The 19,847-nt window shown below is 40.0% G+C and overlaps 1 protein-coding gene across 1 annotated transcript in view; it reads right to left on the bottom strand.

The window, feature by feature from the left end:
• Positions 1-19,847, bottom strand: part of LOC8041009 (MAM and LDL-receptor class A domain-containing protein 2) — a 204,514-nt gene that overhangs the window by 113,253 nt on the left and 71,414 nt on the right. Inside the window, exons 18-24 of the mRNA XM_040210465.1 lie at positions 17,235-17,346; positions 14,718-14,811; positions 12,491-12,544; positions 9,484-9,576; positions 6,243-6,451; positions 4,864-4,954; positions 799-1,047 (exon numbers count right to left, since the gene is read on the bottom strand). Of these exons, the coding sequence (XP_040066399.1) occupies positions 799-1,047; positions 4,864-4,954; positions 6,243-6,451; positions 9,484-9,576; positions 12,491-12,544; positions 14,718-14,811; positions 17,235-17,346 (902 nt within the window). The remainder of the gene's footprint in view (positions 1-798; positions 1,048-4,863; positions 4,955-6,242; positions 6,452-9,483; positions 9,577-12,490; positions 12,545-14,717; positions 14,812-17,234; positions 17,347-19,847) is intronic.

Raw genomic sequence — 19,847 nt, 5'->3', positions numbered from 1 at the left:
AGTGAGTTATGTGCGACCGATTTCTTGGGCGCTTTCCCGTGGAGTATATGCACGCCAAATTCTTGAGGAATGTTTACTGGTAAAAAATCTCGCTACGGTTTCTTTTTTTTTTTTTTTGTCTTTTTTTTTTTTTTTTGGCGGAGGCAGGGTTTGGAAGCTAGTAGTAGACAAACCGAAGGAGAATCCGCCCGTGCTCGTGTTCTGTTGATAGTTCTTGTTATTTTTCGGAACGGTGCTACTCGCTTGCGCACTCGGTTTGTATTACGCAAATTGGCGCAGGCCCTTCACCCTGCCGTTATATTGGTTGGTAGAAAAGCGAAGCGAATATACTGGTTTGGGGAGAGCCAACCTACTCCTTATCGTGCCTTTTGAATTACGTCATTTTAAGAGCCGTTCGCTATGCTTTTTATATTAAACCACAGCAAGAAAGGCAATACATAAAATAAGCGCATACTTAAACAGATAAGAAAAATGGCGGCAAGGATTCACCAGCTGCCCATATGCGACAGCTGACGGCGTGTCGAATCTGGGATTCACTCTTTGTTGTTTACGTAAGGGCAGAGTTTTTGCGCGCCCTTTGATATATTTAGTGTTCGCGTGCCACGACACGGCCACTGCCATCCATAGCTATGCATTATTGATGTTTTTCTATATAAGAAATTTAATTTCTTTTAACGATGCGCAGAATTTAACTAAATTGAAGGTGCCAATATAGTGTGATCCTCGAGATTTGAGTTTCCGGTAATTGCTAGTTACACAGCTGTTACGTTACTATAAGAACATAATATTGGTACTTACCAGTAGTTAAGCCAGCGGCACTGAGCTTGGGGCTACCTTCGACCTCTCCCACTCTCTTGCGCTGCCAGTTCGGTAAATATCCTACGTTCGGATAGGTCCAGCCGCACGTGCTTTTCTTAAAATCGCAGGCTCCACAATCCACCTCGTCCGATCCGTCCTTGCAATCCTTCACAAAGTCGCACACTTTGCTTGTCGGAATCGTATCCCCATTGCCGCAAGTAAAGTTGTCCAGAACCTCTGACCCTGGAACTGGAGAATCGTACGTCGTAATCAAAAGTTCTGCATTTATTAACATTTTTAAGCGCGTTGCCGATTATTCTTACTGTCCGCGCTCGCGCTTATATATATGTCCTTACTAAATACTTTTAGCAGTGAGCGTGTAATGAAAATTCAAAATCTATAAAACTGAACGTTTTATAGACTCCATATTTTACAGGCGGTGAAAGAAAAAGTCTAGATTTGTGAAGTTCACTCCTATTAGAATGTTTTTTTGTAGAAATGCGGTAATAAGATTTCAAAAATGCGTTTCTCAGTATAAGTCAACGCTTGCGAGAGGGAACAGATGAAAAAAAGGTGACGATAGCTAAGCTATTCAAGGTCATTGATGGAACCTGTTTCTCGTCTCTGTAAACCGCTTCGTCGCAGTTGGAAAGGTGAGCCCCTTCAATTTAAAATTATAGTTATCTAGACTGGTTGGAGTTTTCGTTTACGCAAGAAATAGAGGCCATATCTTCAGAACGTCGGATATTATTTTTTAGAACAACCCCCAATCTTAAAAAATTTGCCCGTCCGTCCTTCCTCCGCACACTTCCTGTAAAATTTAGTGGAGAATTTTGCCCCAGACCACGTAAAATCACGTGACGAGTACACCAATATAGCTTCCACGCAAAACATATCCGGAAACTTGATATCACCTGACCTAACCGCCAATCTAATTTCAGCAACAAATTTAGCTAAAACATTGATGTCACATGACCATGCCCCCCGAGTATATACCAAATTCAGTTTCCCCGTTAAACTACACATGATTTATCGTCGCGTGACTAAAGCGCGAATTTAGTTTTCGTCAAAATTAGCTTAGGAATTAACGTTGCGTGAAAGATGCACCCTCAGATTTCATGCTATAATTTGACGAACAAAAAGAAGATAATAATATAAGATTTTTACCTGCAGAAACGACTTTTAAAATCTTCGAAAGGCATTTAAACTAGTGCTTTTTAGATATTCCATTAATGCCTTATAGGCCTTTTGAAATGAAGGTGGCTCCCAACTTTTATTTCAGAGTTATACGCATGACCTACTTTGTATATTCTCTGTAGCCGAACGCTGCATTTCGTTAGATCTCTACGTGTGTACGCCAGATAAGCTGCAAGCCCCAACATAATGTCTGTTTTTTTTTTGCGGAGCACCTAGGTACCTTACGGGAATTGTTTCCATGGAGTAAAGATTATCGTCAGTTTTTGAAGGTGCAGGCTTAATTCAACCGGTCAAAAGAAAAACAAAACTCTCATGGAGAGCTCTGCCACTAATTTGATTAAGTTCGAGTACATTTCATTTTGAATATCCACACGGAGGACTACGTTCTATTTGTAAAATATGTTACAATTTTGTTAAGCTGTACAATAATATAAAGCACCCATTTGAGAAGTTTTAAATTGTTTTTTGTCGAATATCACAAAATAACCATGTTTTCCAGACACAGGTGCATTGGTGAATACTTTGCTTTTGATTACAAATGATTTTACGTTTATCTGGTATAAAAAATTGTAAGCTCAACGTAATCTCTATTCCTGCAGCAAAAAGGGTAATTGTTTTTTTTTTTTATTTTGACGAACAAAAAAATGTATTATGTTGAAGGAATTCTCATTTTAGCAATATGGCACAAGTCGTGGCTTCTGATCGATATTTTTTTTCGAGTTATAGAGCGCAGAAGCGCCGCGGTGGAAATGAGCGTTTTTCCTGATTGTTCAGATTCAAATGTTTGACTCTTTTTTCTCTCGTGAGTTTCGCCTCTTCGTTCTTTCTTTCTATGTCTTGTTCTCTGTGGACACCGTTAGCAGGTAGAATTATATTGAAATATTTCTAGACCTTTTTATATTTTTATAGCAATAGCCAAACTCATTTCTCAGATACAAACTTGAAAGTATAAAACAGAGAGGACCAGGACGGGAACAGGACAGAAAGATGTCCTGTTCCCGTCCTGGTCCTCTCTGTTTTATACTTTCAAGTTTGTATCTATTAACCAACACGCTCGTTTTCAACTGTAATCATTTCTCAGCTCAATTGTTTTTGCAAACTTCGACAGTATGCTGTCGACCTACTTAATTTGTATTTGTATTTTTATGTCCATGAAAAAGCGCGAAAGCAGCTCTCCGTGAAAATATAAAACTCATTCACTTGCTCAAGACATGTCCTTCAATACATTCACATAAATATCGCAAAAATAGAAAACAAACATGCAAATTTAAAGTTTTTTTTTTAAATTTCTGTAGGAAACATAATTTTATACCAATAATCATATTTCATAAATGTAATACATTGTTCGTATGGCCCCTAATCCCCAGTATTGAGAAATGTGTGTTGGCATTTTTTTAGCTAGAATAACAGGCATACCTATCGATGTTGGGCGTGAGTTTAAAATATATTTCTACATCTCTCGGGCTATAAATCCAAGCTCTGATAGTGGAGTCAGTATGAGGTGACAAGAACCTATGTTAGACGTATATAAACAACTCCCAAAAATACTAGTTTTGTTTTGTCATAAGATACTGAAGTTAATCCGTAACTCGCAGCATTTCACGGGACTGCACTCGTTGCTTCGTCTAATCGGAAAGGCTGGAGACAGCGAGCTCCGGTGCTGCATTCTCCAATTGCGCTCCTAGTCGTTGGACCAGTATGGCCCCTGGGGACCTGTCCGGGGCCGAAAGTAGTCATGGCGTGCTTTGTCACGCGCATGTAAAACAAGCAAACAATTAGGCGCATAATTATTTTTTATTTTAATATTATGCGCGCGATGTCCTGATCGGGGTGTCTCAGCAACATTTTTTTGTTCTCGTATTAATCAAAGTTGGTCACAATATCTTCGCGTTATAGGGAAAGTTGTGTGCAATGTGTTCCTTTATTTGAGTGTCACCTCTGATATCATTTTTTTTCAACGTAAATATTTGTTTTCCACCGTTTGGGCTTCATTATGTCGCCTCACAGTGAATTCACCACCAGGGCGCGGACATATCCCTTCACAAATATACCGAATTATCTTATCAATCACAGAGATGCCGAAAATGAATAAGGTTGCCTGTTTTTCTAGCTGAATGCGAACATGCATTTCAAAATATTGGGCTTGAATAAAGACTATACGAACAAGATATTACTTTTAGAATCTCTCATGATTTCTTCGATACTCTCTTTTATGTGAAAACACACAAAAGATTATGATTTTAAGTTTACTTTTTTTTTATTTTTACGATACTTACGTGATGGCATTGAAGGAGATAATGAGAACAACTGAATTAATTTGAAATCGTTGTAAACATATTCCCTTGAACCTTCCATAGACATAAATAGTATAAACATCACTTTATTAGGTCACTAAGAGCAGTCCGTCTAGTTTTATTAAAAAATATATCAACATGTATTTGAATTCAGCTATTTTAAAAAGTAAATTACCTAGAAAGTTTAAACTACATTAAGACATTTTTGTTAATGCGACATAGTTATAGACACACATGAAAATCTTGTGGTAATAAACACCACGCTAGAAACTTCACTTTCTACCGTGGCCTCTTCTGCGCTCCATACCTTGAGAAGAAAAAAAACCTGAACCCACGATTTTAACCTCTAATCATTAGGACATTCCTTACTGCATATACTATTTTAGTCAAAATTTAAAAAAAAAATACCTCTTTTGCTTGCACGATAACTAATGAAATCACCTGTAGACATACTTTTTTTTCTTTATCAACAACGACGCTAAATTCATGTGCATAAATTTCGGCGCCAAAACATAGAGCAAAAAAAAATCCTATAAACATTTTCTCAGACCAAAAATAAAATTATAAGACTTGCCCATGTTTTTGCATAGTTTTTCATCCACTAGAAGGTCATCGATGGCAAGGAACGCTTTTTTGTCATTTCCGGCCGACGCAATGATCCTTTGCTGTTTCGAGAAATGTATGGACACATGTATTTTAGTTTGAAATTGCATCGAAAATGGAAGGCATCATAATTACAGGGATGAATTCGGGAGACACGTGGAGCATGTTTCGAGCCGACAGGGTTGTGTATTTACGAGCTCTTCTGAGCTCAGGATAATGGTAAATGTTGAGCATGTTGTCTCACTCGCCGAATCAAGATGTTTTAGACCTCGCACAAACTGGAAGAATCGCTACGGAACTTCAAAAATATGTTAGGTGCATTTATTATCAGCATCACATTATTTCTTTTTTTAACGAGAGGTTCCTAAACATCAATGCACCCTTTATCAACCGCCTTTATTTTGTAGCCTTACATCTTCGCGGCACTTGTAGAGTTTCAGTGTTAACTAGAATGCTGACAACTTAAGGTTTGGCAAGGTGTATTTTTATGTCGGTAAATTCAATTAACCTGAAAATGGAGTATGTTATTTATCTGGTGTTTCTTTTCTTTGTATGCGTTTTTTTTCGCCGGAAATATTTTTAATGCGGTATGTTTAGGCCAACAAAAGTATAAAAAAGACTTGTAGTATTTTACCCCTTCAATATAACCATATATGCACCCATACGACTCATAACGTATAACACCATCTCAAAAAACCATATGACATATTGCAGGCATTTTGCTAAATGAAGCTCCCACAGGTCAATTAGGTGTTTCCCAATGCCCTGCCAAGCGTACTTTCCTCTGAGATGGCACACAACGCACAACATGCTTTCACTCGTTTCTTTTCATTTTTTTTTATTTCTAATTAGCGTTATTTTAATTCAATAAATAGGGCCCAGAGCGCTGACCACATCTTGAGTGCAGACTACGTGTTTGGTTAATTGAGCCAGGCAATCTTGTATTGCATAAAAAGGTGGAGTCCGCCCAAGAAAAAAAAAAAAAAAAACATTTGTAATGCTGTAAACGACTACATTTTTCCGAGGACCTAATTTTCGCGAATTTCGTGAATCGCCCACAATTCGCGAAAAATACGCCCCGCGAACAACTCGGGCAATATGTGAAAGCTACTGAAGCTACACTAAATTCGCGAAAGTTAGAACCCGCGAATAATTTCAAATTTTCAGCTTTGGCCTGATTCGTGAAAATTTGAGCCCCCCAAAATTAAGTCGTTTACAGTATTTAGAATTTCTTTTCCCCATGGGTCCCCCTACGGTGTTATGGGATGTAAATCGTATGCTTACATATGTGGTTGTGGTTTTTTGTCCTATTTTGTAGGAAGAAGCTGACAGTGAAGTCGTTGTACATACCTCTCCCGCCGCAACGAGGCTAAAAATAACTCGTTTCCATGATTTGGTTGGCGAGTGAAATATCCGGTTTTTAACATTCATGATGACTCCATTTGGGCTCTTGGAGGAGATGAAGTACCAAAGGGACCCGCACTGGAAGCGTGGCTGACGGAGCACCAGCGACGCGGAATCCAATTTATTTCCCGTGCTTCGGAACATCAGATAGTAGCCTGTGGAGTAGCATATAAAATCAGGTATTGCGTCCACTTTCTTTCTAAGAAATTGTGTAGCAGTCTACGTAATGAAAAACATCGTAGTAGAATACGACGCTCTAATTTAACAAAAAAAAAATGAAACAGTCGTCTAAAGATTTCTCGAATTAAAAGCGGCGAGTGCGTATTAGGCAGTGAAAGCACAGTACAGTATCAATAAAAGAGTATACGACGTTTTTGAATTCCACAGATATTTTAATTGTTTATTATAAACAAAACTTATTTGGATTAACTCGCTTAGTTACAAGCTCAGAAACTTATATATCTAATGCGCCGCCCTGCATATTCGTATCAAGACGGCCTTACAGCGCAACATTTGTCTGAACCTTGAGCGAAAACAAATTTTGGAGAAATTTCCTTTCTTATTTTAGGAACAACTGTTTGCTTTTTTGCTGTAAAAATAATTTTAAGCGAAAAATATGGCAATTATATGGTCCAGAAAAAATTATTTTATTACGCTCAAGCTCGAAATGTTTTTTTTTATGCTGAAGATCTTTTGTCTTGCACTTGTTTACTTCAACGAACCCTTCATAAAAAAGAAGATATATTACACAATACGAACTCTGGCAACTCACCTAAGGACAATCTCAACAGGGTATTCAAAATAACCAAACTAATATATTCAGTAGCTTTTTTTTATGAATGTTTAACTTATACCTCGTTTAACATCACAAGAAATTTGGAACAGAGCTTGCTGAAATTTCTATTAACAGCTAATGCGTTTAATCAGCCGATTTTTATTAAAGACCTGTAACGTTTACTTGTAACTGATAGCTGTAACGAGAAACCTGTCGTGTTAACCAGAGGTGCGTAAAGACGTCTGCGAGCCGGGAGGAACGTGGAACATCGGCATTTATCTGGAACGTACTCTAAACGTTGAACGTTGTGTCAAAGTTGCTTACTTCAAATGTGATATACCAGTGTTCGACGTCATACGCGTGGATAAGCTCGCCGAGGAATACTTGAGGGATACTTTTGTTGTGCTCCTGTGTTCTGTGGGACGTTGCCATTAGCTTGGAGAGGCAGACTCACTCGAAGTGTCCTACATTCTTGCAGGCGTTGCACTTTCTGCCTCTTGCGGTGCATTGGGTTTGTGTGCTTGCGCAAGCTGCCACACCATTGGCATTTCCACGGGAAACTGTTTGAATGCTCTTGATTTTTTATGTGCTTTAATCGTGTACTGTTTTTTTTTGTTGCTGTTAGCTTGTTAGTATCCTTTCAGAGCTTCTCGATTTCTCTGGATTCTTTCATATTCCTGAGCAGCTCCGTTTGCTGTTGTTTCACCGTCTCTGACGATCGTGCTGACGCTGTCCCGATTTCTATGTGAGCTTGTCGTCAAGCTGGAGTTTTTCGCTCAGCTCTTTGTCCGGAAGACCTATTATTTCGCGGCTACAGATGAGTTCCTCGCGAAGTAGTCCATATTCGCAGGAATCCGCCAATCTGTGTCAACCTGGGATGAAGGCCTCGACTTCCTCGCCAGGTTATCGCTTCCACGCGTTAAATATAGCTCTCTCGAATATGACGTTTACCCGCGCAATAAACTGGGCATTGAACTTATTATTCACTACTCCGTAGTCGATGAGCTCCGCTCCTGACATATAGAGCGACTTCAGAGCACCTTCCGCTACTCTCCATAGCGTACAGGAATCTATTTTCCTGCGTCGAAGCGTCACGGAGATGGGGACCAGAAGTGACCCGGTATCGTTTCCACCGGGAGATCTGCCTCTACCACTCGTTTGGATCCCTGAAATTCAACTTCTCCGCTTGTTAAACAGCGAAGGGGTAGAAGGAAAGAGGCCTGCCGTTGCTCCGGCAGGTGGAAGGTTCGGAGCCGTCACTCTTCCCGTTCATGGTACGGGCCTGGAAGATTCAACTGTTCTCGAGAGGCTTCCTCCATATGTAGAGTTTTTCGCTTCTCACGGCCTCGGAGGCGATGAAGTCCGGTGCGGAAACCACCCTGCCACCATGTCGAGTTACCGAGAGGCGCGTAAAGAAGGCTAGTAGCAGGGATGAACTCAGAACATCATCATTTATCTCGCACATGCACTGAACTCTTGATTTCATTTTCCTCCACACTAGCGTTTCCAATCACGTACTTCTTTATATGACAAAACTAACACAAAAAAACGTTACGTCCATAGGGACCCATAGACAAGTACTGCAGTCCAGGAACGAACAATAAAACAGGACAAAGCGCCATTTGTTCTTTTATCCCAGTATTTTGCAGCATAAGTTTGTAATCAATAACCAACTAGCACAACACTTAATTTTTTTTATTTATATTAATTTAATCTCCTCGAGGATATAAACTGACAATCTTGATATTGGAAACCAATTGGTTCTCCTATTGGCTTGCAATAAGGTGGTCATGCACTTTGCGGACTTTCCTGTCGTACTGCGCCATCTCACATCGCGTGTTCGAAATGTGCAACGAATTTTCGCTTGGCGGTGAATTTCAGGGGTCCTCTTCTTCCACCATGGCAGTGGCTCCAACAAAGCAGCAGACCGCGAAATGTGTGCGAGCTTATCGGAACCGTAACAAACGGCAGGGGCATCAGGATGAACCCTTACCTGGGACCCCGCAGACTAACTCCGATAGGTGTGAGGCCTATTGCACAGTCTGTGCTTAATAGCCTTTGCGACCATGATCAATATTATTTCTAGAAAGGTTTGTTCCGTTAAAATGTTGTGCGGGAAGTAAATTTGTAATCGAGCCAACAGCCGCGATTTTTAGATAAGGTCCGTATCACCGTCTGAGCGTTTGACATGAATGACAATATTGAACTATTATATAACTCTGTAAGCACGTTAGTGCGAGCGAATATGTATTGGCCAGTTTCGTAATTGAACTTCAACAAAAAAGAAGTATGTCTCAGTTGTCCATATACTTATGTCAATCGCTTAACTGCTGAAGGAAAAAAAGGTTTCAGTGATTGACGAGCTCTGGCTTTGAACGAGTAGAGGTTGAAGGATACCAATGCAAAGCTCACCTTCTCCTGAGGCGAGAGTGTGATCCTTCTTGAGAATATCTGACTGGTCTGCTCGCTGTACTTCCCAGCCTTTGTTTAGTCCGCTGGCGTTCACTGAGAAATGTAATAATCAATTTCATGAAAGCCACTACCGTTGCAATGTCAGTAACTAGTGTCCGACAAAGATACTTAATTTAAAAAAAAAATGATTTCTTCAGGAAAGCGCGACATTAGTCTCAATGGGTACATTGAGGACAAAACATTTTTTTTTCGCTTTAACGTCTCAAATCAAAAGCGCGTTTCAAAATCTTCAGTAACAAAAACGGTGTTTCACAAGGTAAAGTCGCGCAGCGTTTTTGTTCGGAAAGTTGGAAAGTTTCCTTTGAGGAACCCAAGTATAGTATTGTAGGAGTTTAGCGACCTTCTAGGAAGTGTAGAATAAATTGAAACAAGGCGTTCTGCAGGATTTACATAATTGTTTGAAAGAAGCCGTGAAAGTATCCCCTATGTGGTCTGTGCAGGAAATGTATGCCTCCATGGTGTATTACAGACTACTGGTCAGGGTAAGTCGGATAATTGCATAAAATTCTTTTTTTTTAAACATTTGTGAGTGAAAAAATACACATGGCTCTAATTTTGAACTTGCTGAGTGTTGTCAGACACCACTCAATGAGTTATTATTCTATACTTGAGCGCGTAGGCATCGTGGTAGTGCGCTAAATTTACCTGTCGTGCAATAGGGGCAAGGTTGTTGGTGCGAAAACGGAATCGATGAGAGACGTAAGCAGCAGGCAGGTGCATTAGCGCACCGCCAGCCTTGCGCCGGCTTCACAAGTTGCAGTGAACGCACATCGGCGCTTGCCAAACGCTTCAACATCCAAAATTTACTGATTTATTAATTTCGCAACACGCCCAAGAGGTTTTAATAGAAAAAATTATTTTGATTTCCACCGATTACAAAGTTAATGCGCAAATTTTAGTTAATAAGCGTTCTTATCTTGATTATGATCTCTTTATTTATGTCCCCCTGGCGATATAATTCACCTGCACGAACCGCTTTAAGCCTTTCGTGGCCTAAAACAGCACGTAACGCCCGCAAAACGCCCTCTATAGTTCATTCGAACTATGATTTTGACACGCAGCCAAAGCTTCGAGTTGTCTCACGAACTTAACTGGTGTTGACGGGACGCAGGCATAGCATCAATGAAATACCTCACTTGGACCCAGTTAGGCAATACAAAGGGCCTAACTTGGGACTAATCTGATGTTGCGTTAAGGCGTAGGGAGAGATCACTTTTTTTTGGCAATGAGTATCCGAACATCACACGTCTCACTTTTCTCTGATAATACCACTAAAGTGTGCAAAGTGCCAGATATTAGCCAAGATGCCACATTAGAACTGAACAGCCAGTAGTTAAGCCTATGTATAGCATCTGACCTGAAATTGAGTCCCAAAAATGCCATATGACAACACACGTCGAGCTGTGAAAATTAACCTTGTCATGTGCCTGATAATTTATGGACAAATAGCCAGGATCTTGCTAAACATTGTCAAGCTTGGTTATAACTTGGATTTTTTCGCACTTCAGGGCCCTGGTCTGCAATGCCCAAAAACGTATATTAGCCCAAAGGACTTTGCTACTTCGAGATATTGTCTTATGTTGACTATCGTTCTATTCATGACTGCTTCAACTCTTTCGCTTGTAATGCATGTAATTACACACCCGCCATTAATGCTCTGTGAAACTGGCCTCTTTCTTACCATAGTAGATACATTCTCATTAGCTTTGCCTCATTACTGAAATATGAAATAATAAACTTTCTAACTTAATACGACATCTGGAAGGTCTGGGATCATCTTTTCCCTTCTTTGTGTGTATCTTCAGGGCTGGGCATTTGCTCGAATAACCTACCGATTGATCGACTATATGCTTTAATCGCTGTCAGTCAGTCAGATCAACTTTCATGGCGCCCAGGGGGGAAGCAGAACCTGGTCAGGAACCCGCTAAGAGGACCCCATCCATCTCCCCCTCTGACGACGGCTAGAAGCCCTTGGATCGCGGTGGCGTCTTCGACCAGACGAACGACGTGTTTTTGCACTTGGGGGTCTGTGCTGAGAAGGGTGGTCTCCCAGCTCCCCGTGTCAACTAACTGCCCCAGTATTTTGTTTGTGTTTGCTCCAGGATCTATCCTAGCGCACTCCTGTATTATGTGGTACATATTAATTAATTATTCGATTAATCGTTTGAATTGAATTTTGTCAACAAAGAAAAGTAAATTTTTAACGCTTTCATTAAGTGGACGTGCACGAGCATATATGAAGGCAAACTTTAGGATAACGTTGACCTAATGTAAATAATAGGCGCGATATTTGGCTTTACAAACAAGTGGGTAAGGTTATATGTCCCCCAGCCACGTAACATCGTGAGAGTGTCCATTTAGCGCAGCAGGGACTATTGTGAATACTGAAAGGAGTTCGCTTTTGGAGGAGAATATCGACGAACATGTATGCTACAGCTGCTGAAGTAATGCTTTGTGAGAGTGGGTGTCTTTTGACTGTTTTCAAGCTCAGATCAAGGTTGATTGAAAATCCGAAATTGTACTGCGCCATTCATTACATATTAAACAGAGCAAAAGATTTCATCTAAATATTTTTTTTGCGATTTTGCATTTGAATGAACGAAGCTGATTAATTGATTAACTAATACATTAAAGATTAGCAATTATTCGGGTTAAAATGTTTAATCGGCGCCCAGCCCTAGTGTATTTAAATCTCAACCAACGCTTTGTTGAATGCTCCCAAGCAGTTAACTGGATATGATTACCTTTTAGCAATAGAGTCTTTTTGAGTAGTTAGTTGTATTAGTAAATCTTTCCTATGCGGCTCAATAACAAGCTTCATGCGCGCGTAAAGAACCAAATAAACCATCGTATAACAACCAGGAACAAAATACATCATCTTAGAATAATTATATACTCTATTGACCTGTTGATATTGTGTGGTTAACACGCTGAACGCTCCACTCACCCGTAACCATTTGTTCCCATGGTACACAAATGTCCTCTTCAAAAGTGCATAGCTCTATAAAGTTAAACACGCACCAATGTCAGGAATGCATTTTATAAGGTTTAATATTTTGGTAGCAGTAATAATCCACGTGAAACTTTTACCACGGATATTTTAAAAACAAATTAGGCATTATCCAAGCAAATCCTGTTATTTATTGTCAATGTAGAATTCTTAATCTGCATGAAAAATTTCCAATTGCCACATCAAATTTGATATAAGACGTGTTTTTTTTTATGAAAGTTCTAATGGGGACCTTACAAATTGAAACAGAAAATATTCGCTAGAAACCACTGACAGCACGAGACTATAGTATTATCACAATGAAGACAGGTATATATATATATATATATATATATATATATATATATATATATATAACGGGCATGGTGGCGGGAGGCCGAAGGCGTGGGTATAAAACTGAGAAGAAAAAAACCCTTAGTGAGAAACAGCAACAACGGACGATTTAATCTTCGACGTTTCGGCCGGAGTCCGGCCTTCGTCAGGAAGACGAAGGCCGGACTCCGGCCGAAACGTCGAAGATTAAATCGTCCGTTGTTGCTGTTTCTCACTAAGGGATTTTTTCTTCTCAGTTATATATATATATATATATATTTATATATTTATATATACGGTGCTTAAGCAAAGGCAGGAGAAATTGCTCCTGTGCGATGCTTAGTTTTAAGGAGCGATTTGGCTTGCGTTCTCTGACATGCGAGTGGTGATAACGCTTTAAGATAAATTTCGCTAAGACTTTGAGCTTTGTTTTTCGTCCTACGAGTGACGCAAATATGTATATTTAAAAATATATTTTCCTTTGTCTGTTGCAAAATTTACAATTTCACCCATGCACAGACAATTCCCCTGCCTTGCCTTCCTGGGCGGCCAACCACACATGGGCTTCGTATGAAGCCGGTAGGTCACGCAGTTCTGATTGATGCCAAAAGCATGCACCATATAATTTAGCCTCTACGTCTGCAACACAATAATGCTGATAATTAGTTTCAAAACCTCAAAAGGCCCGGGTATGTTTGGGTAGATGGAACAATGAATATTGTAAAACGATTGGGACTAGCGGTATGGGAGTTCAGAAGGGCTTCAATTCAAAGTTCTGTCTTTTATAGCGTGTCCGCCCCCCCCCCCCCCCAAAAAAAAAGACGTCATTCGTCTTTTTTTATTGCAAGTAGACTTTGACAAACGCTCAATTTCTACCCAAATTAACAATGTTCTCAAACTTTTTGTGGGAAAATGGAGCCCGTGTCGGAAACATGTGCCATTCGGCACCTTGTGCTCCAGGGTTTGCCGGCTACCATTTCACCATTAACAAAATGACAAATGTCCCTTTTAAATTTTGAATAAGATAACGGTCCGTTCTGAAGCGATATATTTGGACATAGTCTTAGCATTAGACGATCGCCAGTTTTATTATTGTTTTTTTTTTTAATTAAAATGTTCACAATTTTGTGTAATGCGAAATTAGAGCGCACCTCTTGAGAAGGAGGAGGGAAGGGATAGACAGGAAGAGGGTCCGGCTCTCTTCTCCCTCCGTACCCTTTCCTCCTCCTCGTCCTCGCGTCCTATCAGAGATAAATTTGGTCTAAATTTTCTGCTCAATTTAGCGAAACTTCTCCCTGGTGAATTTAATAGAGACATATTCGTGCGAAATTTAGCGTAGAGTTAGCGAACATTTTTTCACTAGATTTAGCGAGAAATTCAGCGGGGACATGTCCCCGCTAAATTTAGCGTGATAGTTAGCAAAAACGTTGCCGCTAAATTTAGCTGAAAGTTTATGGAAAATTTCCTCACTAAATTTAGGGGTTTGCTTTACCTGCTAAATTTAGCGAGAAAATTGCGTTGCATGATCTCAACACGAATTCAGTTTCCCCGCTAAATTTAGAGGGGAAACTATAACGTCCCATAATGCAACGGGCGCGTTTATGCCAACGCCAACGCCGCTGAACCCGCTCTTATAATTAAACACAACATTTGTTTTGGGGAAGGGGGATTTTGCTTAAGTATTTGTTTCATTTCGTTTACAATTGTTGTTTTAGATTTACTAATGTTATTTTAATTCTAGGTATATGCGCGTGAAAGAAAACTATGTGATCGATTGTGGGCAAAAGGCAATTCTTGATTTATTACCACTACTATTGTTATTAATAGTATACTTATAATCAACGTCGCTTACCCTCAGACGGACATTCCCCTTCGGTGAACTCAATGTCGTCAACCATCACGCCAGATTGTACCTTAGACGTCGCTGACACGGCTTCAAATGTGAGCTATAAGAAAAGATAGAAAGTGATCACTCTCCCTATTAAATATCTGAATACAATAATCATCCTACACCAGTGAAGGCGTGATTTAAGCACACTGATTTTAAATTGGAGTGGTCGCAGAACCTCTTACATGGCATATTAGTTTAATATTACAAGAATAGTGTTGGAGGCGACCTACTAGGACATAGAATTATGAAGCACTTTATATGGATCAGTCGCATATAAAATTGGTATCATGCAAGAATACCGATGCGCCCTGTCACTTATGGAAAATACTAAATTCAACCACTGATACGATCGAATGGCAAGTTGGGAGTGCATAGAGCGCCAAACACAGACGTCACACATTTTTCACGACAATACTTTAGACGTAACAGGAAGCGCTTAACACAATTTTAATTCACTATCATTTATTTTAAAACGTCGTTCAATCGACCCCATGAAACAAACTAAAAATGAACGACACAAATTAGGTTTTAAATTACCCAGGTTTTCCTATTACACCAAAAACAGTCTGTGCCGCAAAACAGCGTGCAATTAAAACCGCTCTATAGGTCGGAAATCAAACTACGAAGATAATTAAGTAGATCTGGTGAAAAGAAAATCGCAAGGCAAACGACAATTTTTGCGGCTTAAGCATCATTGCGTCATTACGACTGGTACCGGTGGAACAGAGCGAATATCCGTTGCCAGATGTTTTCTGTTCTCCTTGTTTCACAATTATTATCTGCTTGCTCACATCACTTTCAGCGTTCGCTGCACTTAAGTCGAAAGAGTACAGGGAGCTCAATGAGCGATTTTTTGCAAGCAGCATGTCTTTACACCAGTGGAGTTTTTTTTTTAAAGCTTTAGCATGATAAAGTTTGTTTTATGAAAACCCGTCAGTCTTTCGTTTGTCAGCGCCGTCGAGAAAGGCAGGAAGGGGAAAGCGTGTCGCGTGCGACGTTCCCATTGATCCGAAGCGCTGACGTCAGCACGCGTCAACCTCTCTCTCTAGCCATGGTGCTGACAAACTGACAGACACCGCCGGGTTCTCGTCAAAATGAGCGTTTTCGTTTCATCAAAGGAGTGTCACAGGCGCGGAGCCAGAGAGGAGGAGGCGCCGCGAAGCGGTGGAATGCGGGCGTGCTCAGTTGCCGCTGTGCCGTCGCCGGATGCTCATTGCTCTGGCTTTCCGTAGTAGTGGTGCGTGTCTCGCTATAACGATAAATGTGGTTCCCTCAACGAGTGATATGAAAACGGTTCCTTCCACGAGTAGAATGGATCTGTTTCTTTCCCCAAGTCATATGGATGACCGTATCTAAGGGCTTCGACGTACTTTGACAGGCAAAAGCAGAAAAGGGATGAAAATTAAAAACATGATAACCCATTCGTGAATTCCTAGGGAGTGCGTTAACATAACCCATGGCAAACGCCACATATGTCTCTCTTTTGGAAATGCCAACACTGACCCCGTCACGAGGCCAAAAAGACGTAAAAAGAAATACGGGACGTAAAAAAAAAGCCAAAAGAGAAAGCGAAAACAGAAAAGTAAAGGGGTGAGTGTTAGCGACTCCCAAAGCGAGACGTGCGTGGCGTTTCCAAAGGGTCATGGTAACGCGTTTTTTAAGAATGTACCAATAAATCTTTCTGCATTTTTTTTATTTGTGTCTAAATTTTTTGGGTGTGTTTTTTAAACACCAGGCGAACGGCCTCCCCTGGCCAGAATTACGTGGCAGGTTCATTGTATAAATTAGAAGACCCTTTGTATAAAAAAACGCTCGTTTGGAGTGCGTAATAACAACACCAACATTTACAGCGTAAATGAATTTTACTGCAGCGGTACCAATTTATTTTTAGGATAATTTCAATACAAAGACACCAATAGAAAAAAAGTATGTCGAAGATGCAATAGCGATATATTTGAACTCCACTGCTCATGCGTTCTTTAAAGAGTGGTAACTGCACTTCGACATTCTTCATGTAGCCTCGGCTTATTGCCGTGTTAATCCCAAGCCCTTTCAACAGTGAAAAACAAACTGCTCTGAATGAACCTCCCATTATACATCGAAGTGATCAAAGTCCAGGCTGCAACGCTGAAAGTGATGTCGCAAAACATGTTTTTTTTTTTAGATTTAGCTCTTTTTTTTGCTCTTGAAGCATTCTCATGAATGTATCCAAGGGATGCTGCTTTCAAAGGTACACAATAAAAACAGAGCACAGAAAAAAAAGCAGGAACCTTGTAGTTTGCACGCTTGTTTTTCACTATGAATTAGAACAAAAAAGTGCTATTATCTGCTTATTACCCTCTACAGAAAAATTATCGGAACCTGTGGACTTACTAAATTCTTAGTTTTAAAAAAATCTCTCGCACTACGCTTTTGTTCGACTAAACATCCATTTTGAGTTTGAGTAAACGGCAAAAAAGAAACTCAAGCTTCTCTTACTTTCCAGGTTAACTTCGAAGAAATGGTGACGTATCGAACATTCCACCAAAGTGGTGTAGACCGGGTGTAGACCGATAGGATGGGGTCCCTGAGAATGGTTTCCTTCGTGTGGCTACGTGGCAAATGGCGAAAAAAAAACAGAATCAACGTCATTACTTTTAGCGTGGAATATTTCCATCGTACACACTGAAATTGCTTAAAGGCGGCATTTGGATAAGAACTAATTTACTCCCAATGTGTTTAAAATTACTATAGACACCTTCAATTTAGTAACCCAAATTGCAAGTCGGTGTTTTTTTGTTTGTTTTTTGCGAATGCATTATATATTGAAGTTCGGTCTCAGGACCAAAGAGGTTTTACCGGCCACACTGAAACACTGGCGTCAAATGCAGTGAAATGGCGACAAAATAGCTTAATCCCGAGTGGTTACAAGAAGTTTCCTGGTGTGAAACTACGTTCGAATACCTCATTCTGGCAAAATGAAACAATAAAAGAGCGCAAAACGCTGTGTTTTTTAGACAGCGTGTTCAACTTGCAATACACCTATTGCTAAATTATACACGTATCATTGAGAATGCTCTGAATGAAAGTCTACGTGCCGCACGCACAAACCTCCCTCGCATGAGGCATTCGAAGTGAATAAAGAAAATGCTGCGTTAAGGAACGCGGGTGCCATATGCCATTTGTCTTAGGATATTCCTTTATAACTGTCACTGTTACAGTCACCAGAACGTGAGGCGCGTATACCTACATTCCCAGCATTCTCATTGGTGCATGGACAATTGTAGCAATAGGTCAAATATACATGTTACGTCACCTACTGAGGAGCGCAGGAAACTTTTACTGTTAGGCTTGGCGTCATCTTCAATTGCTTTTTTTCTTAATACCTCTTTTATACTAAATATTTGTAATATCTTCCCGGGAAGAGTAAAGCACGGGTATTCCTAGAACATTTTGAATTCTGTATATAAAAATACATCAGAGTTCTATGGATTAAAAGAATTCTGTATATAAAAATACAACATAGTTCTATGGATTCTATGAAAAACTGGCGTCAAATGCATTGAAATGGTGACAAAATAGCTTATTCCCGAGTGGTTACAAGAACTTTACTGGTGTAAAACTACACTAGAAAACCCTTTGAGTTTTTCAGGTTGTAAATTTGAAGAGTCTTTGATGGTGCCTTTCTGCTTTCAGTAATACATCGTTCTCTCCACGAATTACAGTCAAAATATAAAGAATGTCAAATTATGCCCAAAAATAAAAAGGGTGTTGTTGGTTTAAGGCTCCGTTATTTCAGAATTTTAAGGAGGAAAGGAAAAAGCAAAAAACAGTGTTTATTTAGCTTCCTTCGTGTTCCTTATAGACAAATACGTTGTTTACAATCGAGTTCTGCCTTTTCCCTCACGAAGTGTAGCACGAATTGTAGCCACTGTGCGTGGGGCGAGAACAGATCTGCGTAAAGTCGAGAGTCTCGGTGTGCGCCGAACCGACAGCAGCGCCACCGCAGTGGTGTGACGTCACAGCCACGTGGTTTTGTAGGCCTATATATCTACGATGTACTCTGAACGCTCAATGGTAACAAAAAATAATTCTGGTGTTTTGAAGATACGTCTCACGTCCGAGCCGAACCGAGCCTGCATTGTCAAGGCGCCCCCAAAATCCCGTGCTGTACGTTGACCAACGTGGGATTGGCAGGAAGCCTCTGGGATGTCGTGAAGATGTATATTTCTTTGTGCGAATGTCGCAAATTGTATTGCTAACCTTAATTGGTACTCGCTATGTTATAATTAATTGTAATTGTAATACAATTGATGAAATGTGCTATCATGAGCTCTATACCTTGAAAAGGATTAAAGATGGGGAAGTGGCAGCACTTCTTTTCGCTAGAGATTTCGCTCAGTATAACAAAAGCAAACGAAGATATTTCCTAGTCTTTGACATAAAATGTATTCTTACGTTAGAATACGCTTAGTTTGAGAAGTGGAACTCGCCTCCTATTTTTACACCGAACTGTGCAAGCTCAGCACAATAAACCTACGATTTATATAACCCGTGATATTATTTATTTGTTTCTTAAGTATAGAGTCTTCATTTTTTTTTTTTGTTCCTCGGAATAGACAGGCTTATCCTGATATCTGCGCAATATTTTCCCATATATCGGCTTATTGTTCCTCTTTGATATTATTTATTTGTTTACTTTTTTTTATTACTATGTTTTCATTCACCTAACTCAGTAGAACCGCTTTGCTACGTTTTTTCATTTTAAGTTTGCATTTATGAGATTTGTATTTTCGTAAATGGCGATTTTTAGCGTGGCCTAATTAGCTAAATGCTGGAAAAACAAACGATTCACTGTTATCATTACGGGTATAAAATAGATGTAAAATAAAAGTAATATTTTACTCGAGTCACTATCAGCTCATGCCCATTAAGCAGGCACTTGTACAGCCGCTCGTTTTCAAGGACAGCGCATAGCAAGAAGTCTGAACAATTTGTGTGTCTCTATGGACCGTCACTGACTTCACGAAGCCCCGGTGGTGCTGCTGTGCGTATTTCGCATGCAAAAACGCTTCTCTTTGAACGATTTGTTTCGTTTCTGCTCAAACGCAG

This window comes from Ixodes scapularis, unplaced genomic scaffold (genome assembly GCF_016920785.2).
Source record: "Ixodes scapularis isolate PalLabHiFi unplaced genomic scaffold, ASM1692078v2 PGA_scaffold6__148_contigs__length_123643588, whole genome shotgun sequence".
In the NCBI taxonomy this organism is placed as follows: domain Eukaryota; kingdom Metazoa; phylum Arthropoda; class Arachnida; order Ixodida; family Ixodidae; genus Ixodes; species Ixodes scapularis.
This window is presented reverse-complemented; position numbering and strand designations above follow the sequence as displayed.